This window comes from Anopheles moucheti, chromosome 2, assembly GCF_943734755.1.
Source record: "Anopheles moucheti chromosome 2, idAnoMoucSN_F20_07, whole genome shotgun sequence".
Taxonomy (NCBI): Eukaryota; Metazoa; Arthropoda; class Insecta; order Diptera; family Culicidae; genus Anopheles; species Anopheles moucheti.
The window spans coordinates 12,806,458-12,823,511 of record NC_069140.1 but is presented as its reverse complement, the minus strand read 5'-3'; the positions used below and the strand labels follow the sequence as shown (position 1 = coordinate 12,823,511).

Sequence of the window (17,054 nt, the reverse complement as noted above, 5' to 3'; positions counted from 1 at the left end):
CAAACATGTTACCGCTGCAGCAATTGAACGAAAGCTCAACTGCAAACACTTGCGTGGCGTTATCAAAACCGCACGACTCCATAAAAACGACCATCATGCACTGGTCTTGAAGCTGCAAAGCAATTATCATTTTAATGAGATTAAATTTACAACGTGATGTAAAGTAACATGTTGACCCTTTTCGGGCGGTGCCCGATGCACTAGTTCTTCGAAGCATAAAATTGAAATTGGGATAATGGTTGACTGTAAAGTGCCGCACTGTAGGAGTGTGTGTGTGTATGGAAATTGGTTTTACAATCGGACACAGAGCGGCACTAGCCACGGCCAACCAGTGAATGGATCTGCTCAATGCAAACAATATAAATAAATGTATTGCAAAACGGGGACTAATTTGTAGTTTTCAAAACGGTGGTTCTATTAATGTGAACTCATCTGTCGCATTAATGGGTGTTGAAATATTTAATAGCATTTTTGAGCAGCGATGCTTTAATGCATCTCATCCAAACTGTTTGCTCTGCGACCAACTCGGTTGACCGGGTTCAAACATCCAAAACAGCAACAGGAAACGTACTATTTTCCACTATGTTTATCGTATTTGATTAAATTGAATGTCTCGTGCCTTTTCAATTCAGAAACATTGATTCATTTCTCGCTTCGGCACAGCAAAGCGGAAAGGCGCTATTGCTGTACCGCTAGCGTAGTATGCATACATACTGAACGTACCATCGCAGTCGCATACCGCACTAGCCATTACCACAACCGTACAGCGGAATGGGCACATTTTGCAATGCTGTTAATGGATCTGGTTTTACAGGGCTATGATATCAAACGAAACGAGCTGTAGTGATGTTTTTGTACAGTGGATTTTTGGTCATGCTCAGCGGAAAACCGGGATGGAAAATGGAACTGTGAACCGAGGTTTACCATCCATTAGTTGACCCCGGGTGAAAATCCTATGCAAACGTGCTGCAAGCATTTGGCGTCCAAACGCTTGGTCGTACATGCTACCTTCAATGAAATGTAACCGTAACTTATTCATTCCATAGAACTTGTCATACAGAAAATCTGAAACGATTACAGCAGTCAAAGTTGAAACATTCAAGAAGGATAACAATTATCGGAATGGTAAATTTGATAAATCTCTCTCCATGCAAGTATCTGCAATTCAAGAATTCTACAGAGTTTGAATTTCTGGAGAATATCACTCAATTATATTGTGAAATACAATGCTTTTCTAATTGCTTCAGTAAAAAAGTTCATCTACCCTACTGGACTGACTATCAGACTGTGTTATAAAATAAATCTAGTCGTTAGGCCAATCGTTACGCCAAGAAATAGCAGAAGAAGAGCACCTTTCGTGGAATCCAATATTTTGACCTTCCAGCTGGATAAATCTACCAAAGTTAAAAGATATAGCCCTAAGTTCGATACAATTTCTATACCAATGAATTGAACAATTGATTTGAGTCGATGTATTCTAAGAGGAACCCAATATCCGTTCAAAGAAATACCTTGCTTTGAATGATCAAAGGCGCTTCTGCGCTTGCTTTCCAGGTTCGGTATTTCATCCGAACCAATATCCAAAATAATAGTCGTTCCGGTAAACAATTCGATTAGACACAGTGGATCCCATGTATTCGATTAATAACGTTAGACAACAATCGGTAACAGCTCACGAAAACTGGTGAATGATTATGAATTTAGCTTCACCCGCACGCCGTTATCTTTCCATTTCCATTTTCCCGTCCGCGCAGAAATATCAATCAAATGTAATCGGGGTCAGTTCATACGCGTGCCAAGCACTAATGCTTGCGTACGTTTCGGGTCATCAATCAATCACAGTCCATCTGATTCGCACCGTCATGCTACGGCCAATCGAGCCTTTGATTTGATTTGCTACAATTTATTAAACACATTGCGTACCCTTGGCGGGTAAACGAGCCAAACGGCCAACCGAAACGGGACAACACGGTACTTCTAGGTCGAACGGATGCTCACAATGCCGTAAAACCGGTAAACCCCCAGAGGTGCGGGGAAAGCCTGACTGGTCAGTTTAGGAATTTAGAGCGCATCACATTCTGTTCCGCCTACACTCTACTGTTTACTACACCCTGCATTACGGCATCAGGGCATCACCCTGACGGTGATTGAGCAATTGAATTGAAACCATTTCATGGCAGGGCCACCGCCCCAAGGATGGTGTAATGTTTTTTGCAAATCGAAAAAAAAAGCACACAAAACAACACCAAACCCATCAGGACGATGGGCTCAAAAATGTTTTCTCCACAGCTGCCCTGTTCGGTATGGTAAACAAGGAATTTATGGTCAGAATTTATGGCATTTTTCGTGATGAAACCTTTTTGATGACCCAGGGCCGGTATTCTCGTTTATGATCGTAGCTTTGGAAGGACGATAAGCATTGCCGGTTCCATAGGTTTGTTGACTGAATGTTTTAAACATATACATTGCCATTAAGTTATCGTTTAACATTAAATGTTTCTACAATAACATGAGCTTAATTTGCACTATCATGATATGGTCCTGTTACTTAGCAGGATACAGAACAGGAGGTTCAATTCAATCAGTACCACCAAGCATTTTCTCACATTTATTCAGGTTTGTTCGTTGTAGTATAACTATCGATAGAAACTGTGACGTATAGAACGGGAATTAATAAAGGTAAGTTTCCAGAAAAGTTTTTGCAGTCAACCGTTACCATCTACGCATCGAACGACTTTCGTTGGTCACACAAAAATAGCTATCAAGCTCCTAGCTCCTCCGATTGTTCCGTTCGAAATCGTTCAATATTCTGTTCTGCTGCTGAGCTCCTAATGTCTCAGCAACACCAACACTGGAGCTCGTTTCTCACCCATTACACTAAAAAGCATTCGCTCTTATATTTGACATCACTTAGTGTGTTGTTGTGGACGACATGTGCGTGTGACAGCAAAGACACTTGCTCGATGACTTACTATTTTGTCACCCGAAATAGCTTGCAACTGCTTTCTCTTTTTTTCCCTCCTGGTAGTACGCTACCATGAACATCGTAGCAATAACAATCCTCAACAAAGGAGCTTTCTGCCAACTGTTGACGCCCATTGTCGAATACCTTCACTACCTAATGCTCTTATATCATGGCAACAGCATTTCAATCGCTTACACCCACAACCCCGTTTGCTTACCTGTATGGGAAACCATAATGAAGCGAATGCCGCTACCACGATCACCACCAGCCGGGTAACGCGCTTTTTGCCCTTTTTCGATTCTGCCGACCGGCCACCGACCGAACTTCGCCATAGCCGCGACAGCATCCACATGTACAGGACGCTGATCAGTATTAGCGGCACCACGTACGAGCTAAGGAAGAACGCGATATGAAAGGCGGCCCAGGAGGGGCTATCCTTTTCGATGAACCCGCATGTCTCTATCTCCCGGTCAAGGTATTTGAATTTCTGCAAAAGAAAAATAATTGGGTAATTTTATTTATTTACGTACTCCTAATTCGTCTATAATAGGCTTTAACTATAGGAACCCATCACAGAAAATTGTATAAAAATACATGTTAATAATATGTTGTTGGAATTATTTTTGCATGAAAGGTTTCATGAAAGGTTTCACGCACTTTATAGATTAATTGCCCTAGATAATCCTGCCTAGATCAATAATGAATTTTAGAAATAAGTAAAGGAAGACAACGGAATAAACAGTAGCAAACAGAACACGGAGATCGTGGGACACGTTTTCTTGGGCTTCAAGTGCAGAAACATTTTGCGAAAGATACCGTGCGAAAGAGTTTTAATAAGGTGAGGTTTATATAACAAACATTAAAGGAGATTTCTCACATATGTTAAAAAATCAATTTTTAAGTATTTATTTCGATGTCGATGTACCATTTTTGTTTAAATCACCAAAAGAATCTGTGCCTTTCTGCTGCACATGTTGTTGATTTGACTTAACACCCACAAATAAAACACACAAAGCAATAGAAAAACATAAAGGTGAACCCGTGCAACTGAAAGAAAGTGGTAGGAATTTTAAATTTTTGTTTAGTCAATGCCGGTGTCGCTAAGGTGAAAGATTTTGTGGGGAATCAAACCCATACAACAGCAACCACACACCACATTGTGCTGCCAACACAAGGCGGAAGTAAGAAGAGCGAAAGTTTCAGCAAACAACCCTCGTGAGACATTTCACTTGCAAGGATCGATGAATAAAACGTCTTCTTGGTTGATCTCGTACGATTGTTTCTTCGTTGGAAAAGCCGCAACCCCATGGAAGCTGCAGCTGCTGTACGGTACGAGCGCACAAGATACGAATTTTATACCCGTATCATCTTGGAACATAAATAAGCTGTTATATGTACTCGGCTAAGGCATCTTGGCACATTGGACCAACTTCCTATCTCAGACGACCGGTTGCTAACGGATTGGAATTGTGTTTGTGTGTATTCCAATGTACTCTAAATTTCCTTCTTTACCTTCATCACCAGTACGTCATTCGAGTTACTCCGCCATTCATTTCCATCGCTTAACTTTTCACCACAGAGACAAATCGTTCACTTCGGTTCTTTACCTTACCAACAGTAAAAATAATAATCATCATCATCATCATCATCATCATTATCACCATCACCTTCATCGTCATCAACATCACTCAACCAGTGGCAAGTAGGATGCGCACTATGCCGTACCCCCGGTTGAGACCACCGGGTCGGACTTTGGGACGTAAATTAATTAATCAACACTTAATATATTTAATTACTAGGCAATAACTCCGTTACCTCCGTAACTCGATCGCACCGGCATGGTAACGGGCGCATCCGTTGGTAGTTTTGCTTCGTCGCATCGCGCAAAGGCCACAACCACCACGAACTTTGGTTTCGGATCGTAAATCAAAAAAGGGTCATAAATTTTAGCACTGCATTTAATATCTAGACTTTGGTCCGAACCCAAGCACCAAAACGTATAGGCAGCTGCAGATGCTGTGGAAGCGTGTGTGAGTTTTAATAAGGTGAGGTTTAATGCTCAGAAGATAATGCTGTTCGATAGGCTTTGCTTTCATTTTCAATCATAGCACGGAGTTTCATCTTCAAGCATTCACTCTACTTGATATATTCTAATGTCAATGTTTCTCTTTAAGATTCTTAAGCTATTCTAAAAATTTTAAATGAAATAGATGGAAGATTTTCCTCATATTTTTTTAAATCAAAACATAATAAACCGAAACTCTGCGCGTAACCAGATTAGCATCAGATTATCCTCCGTGATCCTTCTGGGTTCCTTGTCGGAAGGATAACCTACCGGAAATTTTACATTATTTCGCCGTTATTCAAGACCAACTTCCTGCGGCAATAAATTAAATGAAAACGCAAAAATGGTTACCATTCTTGTTTCTTTTCATTTCAGGATTCCCAAACGGTAGTCAAACGAAAATTCATTTATATACGGAAAGTTGGTGGCACGACATTGCACGAATTTGTTTCACCGTAAGCAACGTTCTGTCGTGTTTTTTCATATTTCATGTTCTTATATAAAATCATTACGTTAATCAATAAGAATTACCTACATATAATTAAACAGCATTTCATCTAATGTGACCATCAGTGCTGCATTATTTTGAAAAAATTACAACCAAGCCTCCGCAAACGCCAAGCCCTCCACCGTACCGAATATCGACCAATGGTAACATGATTGAAATTGATTCGAATTCGTTAAATTGTCATTCACTTTTTTACGTTTGTGTCGTAAAGAACTTCTGCCGCTACATGCCTGCCTCGATCGATGCGAAAAGCAAACAACCGTTTGGCCACAAACGTTTTCAATTTCAATTCAATTTCCCACCAAAAGCTGTACGTTGAGCTAAGCAGTACGCGTGAATTCAAGGAAACGCTCGCTATAAACGCTGCCCACTCGGCCTGACTGTTGGAATCGCATGATCTTGAGCACGTCAAAACCATCCCCATCGTGCTTGAATGGCTATCAATCAGTTGTGTTGTTTTTCTTCTTTTTTTGCCAATCTAAGTATATCCCACGCAGCTTGGCGCAGTGTTTTTTTTTACACGCGCTGTTTTCTTCTGCAAAATCCGATAGATAACAGAAGGTGGAAAATAACTAACATCGTGGGTATAAATCTCCTTATGAACCATATTAACAGAGCATATTTCTCCATACCACAGGCTTTCACCTTAGCAACACTGTTAAGAATTACCAACGTCTTATAACGGAATTATAGTCCTTTAAATGTATTTCCTATTCACACCGTTTCCATTGGTTGAATTTAAAATTAACTCAAAACGATCCATATCCATGAGGAAGAACCTTTTAATAATTTATTCACTCAAATGATCAAAAGCAATTTCACTAAAACACCACAATAATGTTGTCACCTACGACGATGCTGCATACGGATGCTGTGGGAAGAAAAGGTTTCCTTTGTTGCCGGAACTTTTCCCGAAGGTCTCGATTTGGTTTGCATGAGAAACCAAAACCTACGCAGCAACCCGTCAACGTGATAAAGGAAGCGACACAATCGTGTGGGAAGCGATCCAACACGCTGGATAGTTTTATAATTCTCGTGGGCAACATCCCATCGTATCAAATTGTTTGTAGTATAAAGCTAAGCTCTCTATTTCTGTTGGTGATGCGTTGTAATGCGGCTCAACCTTTGTCCTTACTTGGTTGACATCTTATTGTTTCTGTAAAAATATATTTTTTTATTCAATCTTTTTATTCTCGTTTATGTATACAACAATTCTGACATATACTGATTTACAGACAAGTATTCCAATTATGATGAATACTGAAGCTGATAAATTACTTCAGGATAACAACACTGGCACACAAAATAATCACGGTTCGATGGCTCTTCAATAATTACATTCAATATGCATGAGCACTTCATCATAACAAGCTTAATCAAAGGATGAAGTTTCTGGGGCTTTTTAATTAGGATTCAGTGGTAACATAATTTGACTGGTATGAATTATTAATTCCATTTCTTTTGATCTGTCTGTGAAAAAAAGTCATACCAATGGTACAATATTCTAGCAATGCCTTACATTCCAAAACGATCAAAGGCGTGCCTTTGGGCGCTTTAAAATCGATCACTTTTCCGCACATTCCAACGCACGCCAAGTGAGTCTGATTTTTTCAATCAGGAAATCATGACATTCCTAACAACATTTCTCTCAACACCGATTGTGTTGTGCGAGATTGTTTACGATTGTGAAGATGAGAAACTATAATCGATATCGTCTTCGAGCAACCACCAAAGAAGCAGTTAGCAAGAAACAGGGAAGAAAGGTAACAGGTGGGCTGATAATTGTTTGGCCTATGACAGTAAAACACTTTTTTTGGCCAAAATTTTTTTTTGTATTCAACATACGTCCCTTCAAGGGTGATTCACCAATTATAGCGGTCTTTCAATTTTTCGATACCATTTTTATAGTAATATTTGCACCTTGCCTCAAAAAACGTCTTTGTTTTGGCGATCACCTCTTTATCCGACGAAAATTTCTTGTCAGAGGACATCCTTTTGGGATCTTAGAATAGGAATTAGTCACTGAGAGCCAGATCTACGAAATACGGTGGGTGGCGAAGCATTTCGTGGCCTAATTCATTAATTTTTGCCATTGTTTTCACTGGTTTGTGGCACGGTGCGTTTTCTTGACGAAACAAAACTTTTTTTTCTTCAAATGCGGTCGTTTTTTGGCGATTTCGTCCTTCAATCGCTCCAAAAATTTGATGTAATAGTCACTGTTAATGGTTTTTCCTTTCTCAAGATAGATTATTAAGATTATTCCTCGCAAATCCCAAAAAAATTGACGCCATAACCTTGCCAGCTGATTGTTGCGTTTTCCCCGTTTTGGAGCAGGTTCATCGCGTCCAGTCCACTCGAATGACTGTCTATTGGACTTTGGAGTGAAGTGGAGAAGCCAACACTCATCCACAGTAACATACTGACGCAAAAACTCGGATTAAATTCGCTTAAACAGCTCCAAACTCTGCTCCGAATCATCAACTCCTTGTTGTTTTCGGTCAAATGTGAGCTCGCGCGGCAGTCATTTTGCACAGGGCTATCTCATATCCAAATACTCGTGAACGATATGTCCCACACGTTCCTTAGACATCTTTAGGGTGTCAGCTATCTCGATCAGCTTCACATTATGGGTGTTCTTAATAATTTTGTGATTTTTTTTTAATGTTTTCTTCTGTAACCACCTCTTTTGGGCTTCCACTGTGTTCACCGTCCTTAGGGCTAATTTTACCACTTTTAAATTTAGCATACCAATATCTGATGGTTGATTTTGATAGAGCAAAGTCCGAAGAATCTTCATCAAGCCAATTTTTGGCTTTAACTATATGTTTTCCCTTCAAAAATTAATATTTTATCATCACGCGAAATTCCTTCTTTTACATGATTTCTCAAAGCACAAAAGTTGCGTCACACAAAATGCTCTAGCTCATTAGGTTGTGGCCCGAGTGCTGTCAAATTTGGACAGAATTCGTTTGAAGGTTGGTACAAACGAAATATGATATGGATAAAAATCTTCTAGCGCGATAAATGTGTTAGGCCAAACAATTATCAGCCCACCTGTTATTTCTTCAACATTTTTCGTTCTCGTCACAGAACATAGATTCGCAATGCTGCTTGATATCACAACCGGTGAACCGAGGAATCAAACGGAATTGCCTTCGTTCTGCTTCTCGCAATAGGTTCGTTGCCGATTCCGTTGCAAGGAATCGGATCGGAATGTTGGAACTTCATCAAAAATGGACAGGTAATAAAGTAACTTCACGCGCCGCAACCACGCTGAGTTCCATTCAATTAAACGGAAGCGTAGACAAACATTCGTACTCTATTGTTGGGCTAGAATGATGTAACTGGATTCTTTAATTTAAGATTAAAATTCAATTCGGCACAACTTAATAGTAACGCTTTCAACAATCGGCTGATATCAATAAAGGAAGGAGGCGCCGTTTTTTAAATACCGTACAATCTCCGAAGCGTGTGACGAATTCCAATGGATCAATAGCCAAAAATCAAAAAACCAAAACCCTCTCATCCGGCTGAAATCCAGTTAGAGCACGGAATGCTTTGGATTCTTTTTTCTATCCTCACATTTCACGAGGAAAGTTTAACCGCATCTTTTTCTACAAGAAAGACACCTACAGTCAACAACAACTACAACATCACTATCCTATTGCATCATTCGTCCCGAATGTGAACACCGATAAGTGGCAAATAGTTCGCAAACACCATGAGAACCATTCGCATCCGCTAGCAACAGTATACAACACCTTGGCCGACGGCCATGGTCCATGGTAACAGGCACGACATTCGATTTCACATAAATACACGATTTGCAGACGATGCAACGAATCTCTTACGAAATAAATCGTACAGCTTACGATCCACCTTCAGCCTGCACGCTCCCTTCCAGCACTCATGACTCTCCCGTGTATGGAGATGTGATCCGGCACAGATGGGGAAACTGTTACGATGCACTGAACAATTGGGCGGTTCGAAATGTGAAGCAAAACTACATGCAAGTGCACCAAACTAGCACCATCATCGAACGATACAACCAAAGGGCGTAGGATAAATCCCATTCCGACACGTACCAACGGGTCGTTTTTAGCAAAAGCGCTTAAACTGAATGACGTGCACAAAAGGTACCACATGGCAGAAACCGTACCGAGTACGTATACTGCACCACGAAGATGGTAAAATATATTTCAATTTCCGAACCGCAGAATGTAATCTTGTGCATTTTGTGTGGTTTTGTTTCCGGGCGAGAAGGGCGTGTACGTGGGTAGTAGCAGTTAAGCACAAAATGACCAAACGATGGACAGGCGCGAACAGCAACAAAACGGCAACTCACCGTCAGCGGCAAGGTTCTGTCACGCGCTGTGTTAAACTAAATCATCGTTACAACATCGAAGAATTGTTTCGAACTTGTGTAACTATATCAACTAATGCTTGACTGCTCACGCTTAAGGTATGAGCATGTGTTACAGCGTGAATCCTGGACCTCTTTACCAAATGCTATCAAATTCTAATTAATGTAACAAACAAAAAAAAAAACAAGCTGCGGCACAAAACTCAGGCCGACAATTCTCCTTCACACGCCATCATCATTTACGCTGCTGGTGAAATCCTTTCCCAGCAAGCTGAAACTACTAATCCACTGGCTAATTAGTATTGAGCAGCCGAACCGGATCCGTGCGAGCTGCACGCGTATGTTTATTTACTGTTGCCTGCGAGCCACGCATGCAAGTCCTCAACTTGAGTATGATTGCTGCGCCATTACCAGCAGGCATTTGCTGAATTATTGGAGCATCCAAACCCAACGAGTGTGCTTATTGTTTATAGCTGTTCATCTTAAACGCTGGCAGATGGTATTGATCTAGATGTTGCCCTGCACAACAGCACATCGCTACGATAGGGGCCAGTATATTTACCCTGTGGAATTCCTCATTGGTCTAAATCGGTTGCACGAGTGTCCACACTTATTGCAGCTCAATGATGTCAGATGTAGCATAAGTAATGTATTTAGTGATCTAGCTTATTTAAGGCCAAGCTAACTGCCAAATGCGAGATCGTAGGCGAGGAAATGTAACACGAATGGGAAATCAACCTGTATTAGAAATAAGCCTCTTGTCCGTAGATATTACAAATGCAACGTCTCTGTGCATGATATTGTTAATAACATTTGCGATTAGCAATACGATTCCGTGAAGCAAGGCTCGAAACCTTTCCTATCTTTTCAATTACAAAAGGTAAGCAGGCTAAAGTACGGCTCCCATTCACTGGAATAAGCTCTAATCAGACCGGCAGGTACTTCTCAATGCTTAAAATCAAGTAGAACATCTTACCTACATCATGTTTTCTAATGTATGCGTAAGTAAATGAGCTCACCACTAAACTCCTGCTACAAACAATTGGCTCGAAAGGCTTCTGCTACCGAGGCCAGATAACGATGCACCGAGCAAAGCCGGCAAGACAAAAGAGCCAGCTTCCAGAAACCAGACACCCAAGACCACGCGCTTGGGCTAATGTTAGAATTTATACATTAAAGTGTGGGTAACTCCTCCATTATCGCTACACTCACCAGAACTTGCTATTGTTTCCGGCTTGCTACGTGCACAAAGCGGCATGTGTCGCACTGGGCCGGCGCAAGGACGAACGTCAGAAGTTAGCAGCTGCCGTGGCTGGCCGAAGGGAAAATTTGCAATGCAGATTAGCTTCACTCCATTTGCGCAAGCATAAACTGAACGACAAGTGAAATTTCATCCACCCCCAGCGAGACGGCGGCATTCGGGGGGCAGCGGGCAATGTACTTACGGCCACATTGCTAAACGATAAAAGGGGTAACACGCGACGTTGTTCGGTGGCCACAGCTTTAATAAAATTCACCATAATTTACTTGTCAAGAACTTCCCCATGAATAATGCACACACACACTCACCGGGCCCAGTGACGTTGAAACGTTGCACTGGGAGAATCGGCCGTATGATAGTAAACGCTCACGCTTCGTATTGAGATGCTCGTTAAAACGCATGTCGTTTTATTGAAAGATTGTGCCACCGAATGCCACACACAGTGGTGAAGGTTGCGGAAAACTAGTACAATTATGGAGGATTGATTGCATTATATCCGCATCTGTCGCTCTTCCGTACAAATGTCCGGGAAAGACCTTGGAGTGCATGAGAAGCAGTTTAACATTAACCATAAAACCAACGCGCTTACCATCACTCTTTCCGACACCTCAAACAACAACCATAAACATTATGAAATTGTAACGAAATATCCCATTCTACGAATCAATTAAATGGATATCACATTAGTGCACACCTTCGACACAGCTGAGGCCGATAATAAATTATGGATTAAGCGCAACACATTGTTGTGTGATTCTATCGGCCCAGCAACAACTGGGCAACTGGGTTGTGGTGGTCAAATTTAGATTACATTACCTGGTTTTGGCGTAACCACTGGCACCGACACTAATCACCAGCTGTTGATGCTCATCGTCATAGCTGGTTGTTCGCTGAGGTAAACGTAGGCCGACAAGATACTAAAAACAATCGATACTAATTAACACTAACGAATAGAGTGGACATCCATGGCACTCTACCCAAGATAGTAGACAGCCCCTAAATTAGCTTGACCCTTTCCGGGACAGACGCGAGGAAATAAGCAGTGGTATAGAAAATCAATTATCTTACCTGCTACCACCCAGGATGACATTAATCGCTTCATGTGAAATCTGTAATTTAATTAACAGTGCTTGGAGTGCAACATTTCTGCTTTCTGTGATGCCTGTATCCAAGCCCAAATCACAGAGACACACCAATCCGGTGCAATCTCGCTGCAACGGTCGGCTGCCGACTGTCAACAGCAGTGTACAATGGTGGAAAGTTGATTTCCTTCATGCTTTGCACCAACAAACGTTACTAAGTTGCAAGTTTCTGCGTCTGGTTGGGATTTTCTTTTCTTCCGGACCGCCCCCGTATTCCAGGGGACAGCTAAATTGCTCCAAGCATTTGCAACAGCTCTCGGGAGGACTTGGGAAAATAAACACTGTCCAATTTCCGGCACGGATACCGTGCGGAGTTCTCGGGTACTTCCTCCACGCAGCTTCCCCAACCATGCTGTGTCGTTTTTCATCCTTTTCTTTTTCTTTCATTCACTGCTTTTATTGCTCTGTTCAAGAATAGAAAGTTGGAGCACTTAGCTGTTTGGTGACCCTCGCGATTTCTATACATTTCACTGTGACATAGTAAAGTAATCCTATTTGTTTACTCTTTTTATGCAGTAACCGTTATTTCTTAATAACAGCAATAAATAATTGATGTGTCTGGTGAATTCCTTACAGCATTTACAGCGCTGTTTGCATGAGATTAAAGTGAGAATTTTTATTTCCTAAAGTTTTCATTTGACTGATTCTAACTTCAAGAACACTGAAGGACTCTGTTTGCGATTAATCCATAATGGTCCTGTTTCTCACATCCCTTTTTGGAGAGTTGCTTGCATTGGGTTAAATGTTTATAACAAGTCCTTAATATTGGGTATATCTAGATGCTTAATTGCCATTAATAGCAGTTTACCTATCAAATTTTAAACTTTCAAACTCCATAGAAAGCCTTTAAAAGGCGAATCATGAATTCACACGTCACACGAACTCCTTCTCTTTTATTTATGTACATGTTAATTAAATTTTTAAATTCACTCTCTCTGCCATCGCCACGTACATCACTTGTCATTCAGTAAACGGCTGTAATTGTTTTTACATGAACTTAATCACGTGTTCTTCTGGCGTGCAATTAATTTATTTACATGTGACATGTTGACATGTGCAACGTACTTTTTATACTAATCGAGAATTCATCTAGCAGAATACTGTATTCTGTATTCTGAATACAGCAAGCACATTCTTCATTATTTAATACATTTTTCATGTTAAGTTACTCAACACAAATTGATAAACAATTTTCATTAAACCATTTCATAAAGTATCTGAACGCATCAACAAAGCGAACATCTTGATAACTATCACTTACTGTGCATTAAACTTTTGCTCCAGTTTTGTTTGTTCAGAGCTATAACTCCAAGAAAGTAACCTCCCCCTGGGTTTCTCTTAGGCTATGCTTATCGACAGCGATGACTAAAGCGTCAAGCTCGCCTAAAACATTTTCCAATTAGCAAACACCTGTTGTTAGCACTTTCAGCTTAGAAGCACCTAAACCTTAAATAAACTACCGCAGCTTACACTCAACGTTTCAACCCAATGCAAACACACAAACACAAAGACACAAATCCCGTCCATTCGCCCTTTCCTCGTTGTTTTCCACTAATCTGTTTTTCCGTCCCGATCTTCCCAGAATGGATGTTTAATGCACCCATTTCTCAACCGAAGCCTTTTCACTAATAACCATTTCGACCATTTTCGGCTCGCTTTTCGAAAGCACCTTCGTGTCACACGGCCCCCATCACCAGTCCTTACGCCGTTATCCGATCCGTACCGAAAAAAAACGACCCCCTCCCGTTTTGCCGCCATTACATCATCGAGCAGAGAGGGTGTCCATGCCGCTACGCAGCCACACCTCGGTTTTGGTTCCACGAATTTCGTTACCATCCCTTTTTTATTTCGTTGTTGCTGTCCAACCCAGTGGGACTCACGGCGGCATCTGCACCACTTAACCTTCCATTTTCCTTCGTAGTGTTCGGGAGTGTTGGATACTATGACGAACAGGAGCAAACCAAACAAAAAACGTGCTAGCGAAAGAGCAAAACCTTCCAATTTGATTACATTGTGCCTAATTTATCTTGTCCCTGCTATATTCGACGAATACTCCCCCTGAAGAAGCTTTAACTCCGGTACAAAATGTTCTTACAACAACAGCAGCAAAAAACAGCTCACAACCGAAGGGCCTGCAAGTTCTAGCAATCCTTAGATGAAAATAAATGCGTTTCATTTAGCAACAACAGAAGGAAAAAAATCCCAACCACCCGAATTCTATGCGACCAATTTTCTCCAGCACGTGGCCATTGGCCACACCTGGTCTATTTGGGGCGACCGTTGCAAATAAAATGCCTACCGTAATGATTGAACCACCATCACCGTGCCATTTTATGCGAACGGATCCATTCCTTTTCCTGGGCGACACAAATCGGGGACGGGTGAAGTCTTTTCATCCGCAAATTATCTTACGCCACGCGCTGGAAAAAAAGGAAATGAATGGCGCAAGCAACGCTAGTTCTGGCTTAAATCAAAAAAGTTCCAAATCGTGAAAGTTCATCCTTCACTCTTTATCCTCTCTTTAATCTTAGACAAATTACTTCATCCCAATCTTTGCCGAGTTTCTTGCAACGGGCTCAAGTGCTGTCTGCTGGCGTCTGCCGGGAGACCGCGACATTGTAGCGCAGCATAAAACGTATCCGTCAACCTGGTGGATCTGGTGGCGATCGTGTAGCATGACCGTCATTACCGTACCACGCTTTCCGGCATGGGGTTTAATTTAATCAGCTTCGTTTGAGTTTTTCATCTGCTCGATACCGTGGCAGCCCCCGGAGCAAGGAAGAGAAAAGGGGATTTTCAATTAAGATTCGCATCCATTCAAATCGAGCAGCAAACAAATAACTCCCCGAAGCGGCAGGCAGTGGGACAGGTGCGACACGAAACCGCGCTCGTTCGACGCACTTGTCTTTGTGCGCTTGTCGGAATCGTACACACAGCTTTTGATAAACTAATTAGACGCTGCTCGGTAATCAAACGGTCGACATCCTGAATCGCGTCGGCTGTCGTTTGCAGCGTCGGATAAAGTGACTGGTTGTAGCATTTTCATTCCGGCACTGGTTCGGCGGCCCTGCTTCGAGTAGCCGTGCTTGCGTAGACGATCGTATCGCCGTTATAAACCTGAATAAAGTGGGCTGTAAAGTGAAATGCATTCTATTACTAATCCTTCCCAACGCTCATTTGCTTTTCATCTCTACCGAGCTTAGGTACAACTCAAAAATGCTCTTTGATGTTGCATCCAAACACGGCCATACCACGAGAGTCGTAAAACTTCCTGCTCGTGACATGAATTATTCAAGTTTCGAACGACCGGTTCCGTTCTATATCCGGCACCGCAGTGAAATCGACACTATTGCCACCGTTGCGTTTCTATTTTCGCAGAGCAGGGAAATCAATAATTTTTCACAAACATCCTATCATTACCAAAAGCGACTAATCGTTGATGTATCTGCGGTATGACGACCCGCGCAAACAAACAGCCCCGTAAGACAGCACGAATAATGACGATAGGATCCACCGGCTGACGTCGCTACTTTGCGTAACAAACATTTGCGATCATAAATCATTAATATATTATCGATTATTGTCACGCCGTGGTACCAATCCGTCCATTGCGCTAGGAAAGAACCGGACCCCCGGAGCAGCGGGGTACGAGAACAACCCGCCCACCCAAAACACCCGGTTGCGATGAAAATTCGACGCCCGGGTAGATCGTTACCTCGGAAATGGGTTAATCGAATTATGAATTACGGGAGAACCGTGATCCGCCTGCAGTGAAAGCATACAGCAAACTTTCGCAGGAAAACTCTCGGGAGGGCAAGGATAAATTATGCCGCTATAATGAACTCATTTACATGACTTTTCGATCGCGCCAAGTGGGGCTGAGTGTTGCGTCGTTGGTAGTGAGTTTTGCGTCATCGCGGTATAATGCGGTGTTGCGAGTTATGCAACCATTTGCCAAAACTGCGAGACTGCACAGTGGATAATTGAAAGAATTACCCTTTTTTTGTTTATGAACAAAATTACTAAATTGTTTTTTTTTTAAGACATTGCAATTATTCGGTCCTTTTAGATAAGAAAAGAAAAGTATCGTTTTCAGGTGAGGGTTGTGTACCGGCAAGGCTTGAAAGGCTTCGCTAGCAATACGCTATAAATGTGCTTAAAATTGTTTGTCAAATAAATAATACGACGTGCCTCAATCATCCAGCCTATATACGGTACAAAACTGTCATAAGCCAAACACGTGACTGACATTCAAATGGCATTTTACTTCCTCTGTCTTTATTGCGCAAAGTGTTTGGTGAAAAGTAGAACCAATTCAAAAAACTTGCCAACTGAGCGTTTTTCTTTCATTTCTTTTTTTTTGTGGAAACACTGCTGCGTTTCTGTGCTGTGAAGACAGTTTTTTGTTTCTGCTTTGTGTTTGGCCCTTCAGCTCAAACAAAAGAGAAGTGAGTGCTCGAAAACGGGTGAACAAAAAAAAAATAGAATTCGCTGTGGAGCGACTTCCACGAACCGCGACACCCCCACAAACAGAGACCGTTAGTATGAACAGAGAGAAAAAGGAGAAACAACGAGCTCTGCCAGGCTAAACGGTCCACAGTTCAAGCCCGAAAGCTCTGGTGGAACCACACAAAAAAAAGGGATGTGAAACGGTGTCGTAATTTATAATTTTATTGCTGCGGGAGTAAACCGAAGCCTTTCAACGATTCTTAATCCTAATGCCAGACGGTGAGCTGTTTGCCGGTTTGAT

At 41.7% G+C, this 17,054-nt stretch overlaps 1 protein-coding gene across 1 annotated transcript in view; it reads right to left on the bottom strand.

Annotated features, from left to right (window-relative positions):
- The window catches only part of LOC128310407 (allatostatin-A receptor-like), a 54,824-nt gene that overhangs the window by 11,324 nt on the left and 26,446 nt on the right, over nucleotides 1-17,054 (bottom strand). The window contains exon 2 of the mRNA XM_053047043.1: nucleotides 3,183-3,452. Coding sequence (XP_052903003.1) covers nucleotides 3,183-3,452 — 270 coding nt within the window. The remainder of the gene's footprint in view (nucleotides 1-3,182; nucleotides 3,453-17,054) is intronic.